Source organism: Cyprinodon tularosa, unplaced genomic scaffold, assembly GCF_016077235.1.
Source record: "Cyprinodon tularosa strain WSP-4 unplaced genomic scaffold, ASM1607723v1 ctg81, whole genome shotgun sequence".
NCBI lineage: Eukaryota > Metazoa > Chordata > Actinopteri > Cyprinodontiformes > Cyprinodontidae > Cyprinodon > Cyprinodon tularosa.
This window is the reverse complement of record NW_024039574.1, coordinates 932,374-939,689: the sequence shown is the minus strand read 5'-3', so window position 1 is coordinate 939,689 and position 7,316 is coordinate 932,374. Positions and strand designations below refer to the sequence as shown.

At 40.1% G+C, this 7,316-nt stretch overlaps 1 protein-coding gene across 1 annotated transcript; it reads right to left on the bottom strand.

The window, feature by feature from the left end:
* Positions 1-30: 30 nt before the first annotated feature.
* LOC119774352 (tubulin beta-4B chain-like) lies at positions 31-6,659 on the bottom strand. The gene is made up of 5 exons (XM_038271813.1): positions 6,475-6,659; positions 3,743-3,851; positions 3,526-3,636; positions 1,244-1,488; positions 31-1,168 (listed from the first exon to the last, which is right to left on the bottom strand). The coding sequence occupies exons 1-5, from the start codon at positions 6,529-6,531 to the stop codon at positions 356-358; spliced, it is 1,335 nt and encodes a 444-aa protein (XP_038127741.1). The 5' UTR covers positions 6,532-6,659; the 3' UTR covers positions 31-355.
* Between the last annotated feature and the right edge of the window lie 657 nt (positions 6,660-7,316).

Here is a 7,316-nt window from a genome sequence, read left to right as displayed (position 1 = left end):
ATAACCACGAGTGATCACATAGACACAGAGTTGTTTATAATATATTTATTTCAACCAATGACTTATTGAACAAGTTTTCAAAATGGTCCCAGAATGAGCCAAATCTGAAAAACAAAGAAAAGACAAAGGAGCACTAACACACGTCTGTTACCTCTACAGGGGCCAACTACATGTTTAGTGTGTGAATCCTACTCTGATAGAGGAAAAAGGTGAAGAGAAGCAAGAGAAGAAGTCGGGAACATTATAATGGGGAAAGAACAACACATTCAGGAATAGTGCAAAAAAAAAAGACCAGAGTAGAAGTTGGATGAGCGGATGAATGAGGGCAGATAAGTAATGATGAATGACTTTTGCCTCAGGCGACTTCCTCCTCTCCCTCCTCCTCAAACTCTCCCTCCTCAGCTGTGGCATCCTGGTACTGCTGGTACTCAGACACCAAGTCGTTCATGTTGCTCTCTGCCTCGGTGAACTCCATCTCATCCATGCCCTCTCCAGTGTACCAGTGAAGGAAGGCCTTGCGGCGGAACATGGCAGTGAACTGCTCTGAAATGCGCTTGAACAGCTCCTGGATGGCCGTGCTGTTGCCGATGAAGGTGGCGGCCATTTTGAGCCCGCGGGGGGGGATGTCACACACAGCAGTCTTGACGTTGTTGGGAATCCACTCCACAAAATAGCTGCTGTTTTTATTCTGCACATTCAACATCTGCTCGTCTACCTCCTTCATGGACATACGACCTCGGAAAACAGCAGCCACGGTCAGGTAGCGACCGTGGCGTGGGTCGCAGGCCGCCATCATGTTCTTGGCATCAAACATTTGCTGGGTGAGTTCAGGCACAGAGAGGGCTCTGTACTGCTGGCTGCCCCTGCTGGTGAGTGGTGCGAAACCTGGCATGAAAAAGTGGAGTCGAGGGAAGGGGACCATGTTGACAGCGAGTTTACGGAGGTCTGCGTTAAGCTGGCCAGGGAACCGGAGGCAAGTGGTCACTCCACTCATGGTGGCAGATACCAGGTGGTTGAGGTCCCCATAAGTGGGTGTGGTGAGTTTGAGGGTACGGAAGCAGATGTCATATAGGGCCTCGTTATCAATGCAGTAGGTCTCATCAGTGTTCTCAACCAGCTGGTGCACAGAGAGAGTGGCATTGTAGGGTTCAACCACAGTGTCTGACACCTGTGCAAACAATACTGAAGTTTAGGGTAAAAGCTAAAATACACAAAAACTAGTGAGGTCGAATGACTACCATACCTTGGGAGAAGGCACCACACTGAAGGTGTTCATGATACGATCAGGGTACTCCTCCCGGATCTTGCTGATAAGCAGGGTTCCCATGCCAGAGCCGGTACCACCACCCAGGGAATGTGTGAGCTGAAAGCCCTGCAGGCAGTCGCAGCTCTCGGCCTCCTTCCTCACAACATCCATGACTGAGTCCACCAGCTCGGCTCCCTCTGTGTAGTGGCCTTTAGCCCAGTTGTTTCCTGCTCCACTCTGACCTGTAACAAGATTTTGCAGCGATTTGACTTATTATTGCCTTCATAGCAAAACATAATCCAGTTTATGTCAGTGTGTTACTGAAGCAAATCATAAAGCTGGTCACCAGCCTCCCAGTGGTCTTCTTCAACCTTTGCCTATCCCTAAACATCCGTGGTCTCATACTGCCTTTGATTTCATTTCTGGACTACCACCATCCTCACTATAATTGATCACTTTTCCAAAGTCTGCCACCTCATTCTACCACCCTCCCTTGGGACAGCTCAACTCCTGACTAAGCGTATTTTTCTTCTTTATGAGATCTCTTGTGAAATCCTATCGGACATGGGTCCGCAATTTATCTTCTGGGTCTGGAAGGAGTTTGGAACTTCTTTGGGGGCCCAAGACTGCTCTCCATTCAGGTTCTTCATCCCCAAACAAATTGTCAATTCAAACGCATGAAAGGTTTGGCTAACAATTTGTGACTTTACCCGAAAGGCTTCTTATTGTGGACTCTCCCAGATTCATCGGTCCATTTGAAATCCAGGCACAGCTTAGTAGCTCTGCGGTTTGCCTCGAGCTGCCAGATCATTCAAAAATGTATACCATTTTGCACAGGATTCTCTTATCAAGTCTGTCCTGTCTGATCCTTTTTGTACTTTTTTGGTGCGAGAGCTTCCTTTCCTTTCCTTTTCCTCTCAGAGAGGATCTTTGCTGGTGGCTGGGCCTACTCATGTTGCTGCACACCTTTCCCAATCAAGATGACTAGCATGTATATAAGGAGGCGAAGAATCATCTCTCTCCCTGATGAAAAAAACCTAAACCAGGAATATCTTTCGTTTAAATTTCTTTCCTTGTAAATCTCTTTCAATGTGGATGCTGTTATTATTCCAAGCAACCAGTAAACCTCTGTTCGTCTTAGATCTTCATGAAAAAGGTCTCATCTGTGTGCAGCAGTTCTCAGTCTTCCTCGCCTGCTCTCCAACATGACGTCTCTTGCAAGAACCAACACTCTCGGATCTCATTCACATTCTCCTGGACCTCTGGGGTATAGTCTGCAAAAGCCCGCTGAATGAAACCCCTACAGATCCATGCTGCTTCCCCTTCCTCTCTCAAGGAAGCATACATTTAATTTGCTTTTGATATAGCCATTTGCATTCTCCATCAACTCGTTTAAAACATTTTTATACTAGGCTGCTGTTGATCCCACAGAAATGCAGTACTCTTTTAATGTATGCTAAGGTACTTATTTTGATTTTATGGATCTGAATACATATTTAAATGGAAATCTTATCAAATAAATTGGGTTAATATGAGCAACTAGAGACCAAATGTCTTTTGTACTTTTGTGTAATACTTTGTATTAGAGCAGGGCGATGTATCGAACATACTTGATATATCTGGAGTTTCCCCACAATTTTATAATATGTTGATTATTCCACCACCTAAAAATTCATCCACTAATAAATAATGAACGTTATCTCCACATGTCAGCATCTCCCCGCACAACAGTTAAAACGTTAATCAGCTGTGATAAAGACATTTGCCTCATAATTTGAAAAAGCATTCGAATACGAGAGAAATCAGAAGAAATGGAGGAAAATCACAGACGCTATTTATTACCTTATTTAAATGTTTTTTAGATGCTCCAATACCTTTGATGTGATTAATCTTGTTCAGAGGTTTTCCAGGCGTTTTGTAAACTTGGCAATGTTGTCTTCTTTAAAATTCTAAGCATGTAAAGATCAATGCAAATAGTTTGGAGATGCTCTTATAATGCTCTAATTTTTGGAGAGTATTTCAACTTCTGATTTTGTAATTTAAGATCAATTTCAATTTTTTCATTCTGCTTTCCGTTTAAATTATGCATAAAAGAGCTCTTTTTAAATTTGCATGCATTTAGTATTGTTTTTAAAGGTAATTCAAACATATTGTTATATTTTTGGTGTATCGCGACTATAGCCCAAATATATTGTGAAACTAGATTTTCTTCATATCGCCCAGACCTACTTTGCATGCTAAAAACACATAACAAAGAGAGCATTGTTTATAACTTATACCAAAGACAAAGTTGTCCGGCCTGAAGATCTGTCCAAAAGGGCCAGAGCGAACAGAATCCATGGTGCCTGGCTCCAGATCCACCAAGATGGCCCTTGGCACATATTTTCCACCTGGAACAGAAAGAAAGCCCAATATATAAATTTTTTTCCTCCAGAGGGGGAGGTTATTATTTCAAAATATAGAATTTCAAAAATTAGAAAAATCCAATAATCAAACCTGAAGCCTCGTTGTAGTAGACATTGATCCGATCCAGCTGCAGATCGCTGTCCCCATGGTAGGTCCCTGTAGGATCAATCCCGTGCTCATCACTGATTACCTCCCAGAACTTGAGACAGATCAATCAATACGTGAGATTAGATACACTCAGATGAGCATATTAATTATTTAAAAAACATATAAATGAACAGCTTGCAACTGATGCCCTCTGTCTATTATTTATAGTAATCAAGATCTGTGAGTCTATAGCTGCCCTAATAAATTCTAGGTAATTAATCTGATAAACCCATCAAAATATTTTTTATGTACAATTGACAGTAGCAGATTTAAGAATTCATCTTAATAAAACTGTGAACATACACTGCATTTTATGTTTAAGATTTAGTCCAGTAAAAAAACTTGTCTGATTTATCTGCAGACAAACAGAATCTTTTTTTAAATTAAAACAAACAGTGTCTAAGCAAAGATGGATTATCTTGATTCTTGTCACCAGGGAAAGATTAAACTGGGGCTCACAATGACACATTAAAACTGGCCTTCCAATGTCAGCATCCATTTTGTTGGGAGTTTTTTATTCTCATGTACTCGCCCTAAAGAAACTTCTGACCTACATCATTGCAATGTTTCTGTTTTATAAATGGTAGTTTCTATAGTGTTGAACGATTCAGAATTTAACTCTAATGTTTAGTTTTTAAGAGAGTTGGCATTAGGACCTTTGCTTCAGAGCAAAATAGTCTGTCGCCATTTTTAAATGCTGAAAATATATCAAATGGTGAAAATATGTAAAATGATGAATATTATTGTTAAGCTCATTAATACAACAGCTAATTCCCATACAACTTTAACATTTGCTCAACCACAAAGGCTGTGTGTTTTAAGCTTTGTTAGCTGAACCTGCACCTTAGAGTTCGCTAGAGCCCAAATTGATGAGAATTTACTGGTTGTCAGCTCTAACCATAACAATAATATACTGCTATTAAGAGGGTGGAGCCCATCACCCAGCTCAAGAACACAAGTCAGAACTAAAGGGGAAGAGAAAGGGCACTTGTTTTAAAGAAGTATTTGTGTTGAGGAATTTTCCTCAGATTGATTCCTGTTAAAAGAAAAAAATATATATATTTTAGTATAAACTCAATTGTTCTTCCCAATGGAAATACAGGAAAAAAATGTATCCCAACTCATGTGTAGAATTAAAAGCACATGGCTATGAGTTTAAAAACGAGAGGTAGTTGAGAGACAATTCCCCCAACTTACATTTATTGCAGTCCCTTAACAGATGCGTAGCCAAACATTTTTATAAGGGTGGCCAGACAATAACCAATGTACACTGAGGGGTGGCCGAAAGTGGACATGCGCCAGAACCTCAGGGTCAAGCTACACTGTTTCAAAAGGAAAATTAACGAGCAAAACATCCATATTTTCTTAATGAAGACAAACTATCCTTTCCTACAGCCTTTGCTAACAAATAAGACGCATAAATAGTGGATTAAGTTCTTTCAGGTTGGGGCAAACATCTTTTCCATTGTCATTACTTTTTTCAGTAATCATTCTGCAAAAAAAAAAAAAAAAGGTTTTTACAAGTACTAATATCTACATAATTTGATTATTTAATACATTTTTATTAAAATAGTTATTTATCCATGAATTCACTGAAGACTCCTAGATGACTTGCAGAAACATCATTTTCTTTTAACCCCACATACCACAAAATCTAGTTCTGAAAAAAGCATGAATTCTGTACTTATCTTCAATTTCAGTATATTTATGTGCATAATTAACCACAGTGTCTTTGTCGTCAAGTAAATGTTAATTAATGGTTAATAAAATGGTTTGAATATTCCACTTGAGTATTACTGCTCCAACCATTCGTATTAGAGGGAAAAAGTGGTAGGGGTGGCCAATGATTGGCTAAGGGTGGGCACCCCTGGCCCCCCCATCTAGCTCCGCCCCTGTCTCTTATAAGGCTAAAAATTTATTTTTAAAAATGTCTTGGTATAGCATTTCATATTCGAGACATCTAAGATCACTTTTTATTTTTCCATTATTTTGTTTTAATCCTTTGCATGTAAATTGACATTTAAGAAGAAAAAAAAAATCACTCTAGAATTACATTTATATACACAAATATATATTTTGAAATGTTTAGGTCCATTTAGATTAAATCGGGTGTTTCTAAATAAAACTGTAGGAAATAGAAAGTGCAAACACAACAGATCTGCATTTACAAATCGATATAATAAATTGGATGCAGTATGTCACTATTTGCTAAAATATTAAGGTATAATTTAGTTGAAAAATAAATTTGATTGTGAAAAAAATAAAAAATAAAATTGCATGATTCCAGTTGTTTCTGCATTTGGTGTCTGAGCCACACCCCTCTGCGCAACTCACACTAATTAATGACATCTTAAACTGACAGTAAAAATCAAGCCAAGAAAACAGACTGTCTGCCTGTGCAGCTCAGATCTATGGTAGTAGCTGGTCGTTCATGTGACAGCAGAGGGATGTCTCGGATTGCCACCGCCCATCCTGAAGGATGCTATTGTGTGCGGCTGCCATGTCGGCTTTTTTTAAGCACGACACTTTCCTCCCCACAATGTTTGGCCTAGTTAGCCTTTCCTGAGTACGACGTGACCTCTTACCAACCGTCGCGAAACAATGAACAGAAGCCAATTTTAATTCAGCAACAAAATAAAACGTTTAACGGTGGGTTGGCCGGTCTCTCTCCCTACCTTCGCTCCAATCTGGTTCCCGCACTGCCCGGCCTGAAGATGCACAATCTCACGCATATTGTCGCTGTTGTTTTATAGGCAGTATGTCAACTTCTGGAGGAAAAAAAGGAAAGTGGGCAGGATTTTAAAAAAAAAAAGCGACTTTTTTTAGAGACTGTTGGCTCTCGGCTCGGTCGAGTTGCTGAATGGCGGAGGGGTTTGTAACGAACTAAGCTCTCTCGTCTCGCCCTTCCCATCCAACCACGGCTGCGCCGTTCTGGTCCTGTGCTGCAGAATTACGTCATCTCCATGGTAACGAAAACTGGGCACAGCCGGTACTAATGGCCTGTCCAAACCGGTCGACTCAAAGAGAGCAGAAAAGAAAACAGACTGATCTTTGTTGGAATACAATGTAAAAAAAAACATATTTATACTGCATAATGCCGAGATTATAGCTTTCGTCTTAAGAGCCAGAGTCTGACCTCTTTAATGGAGCAGTCGACAATATGTCTGCTCTTGTTGAATGCACACCCCTTCTCCCATCACCAAAAACAGTTATTCATAATGTGTTCAACATGTCTTCATCATTTAGAGTTAGTTTTTGCTGTAAATAATGCTGCTTCTATTCCCCCCGCATATATCTATACACATAATGCTATATAAAGATTATTATTTTGTTTGAGTTGTTGCCCATAGAGACAGCCAGGATGTTTGACACAGAGGCTGGAAGGAAGTTAGGATGATATTATAGAAATGGAATGTCTTCCTCACCCCCATCTGTATGCAGCTGGAGGCTTTCAAATCACATTTTCAAATATGACGGAAGAGGTAAACTCATGGATGAACATGCAGGTGAAAACATA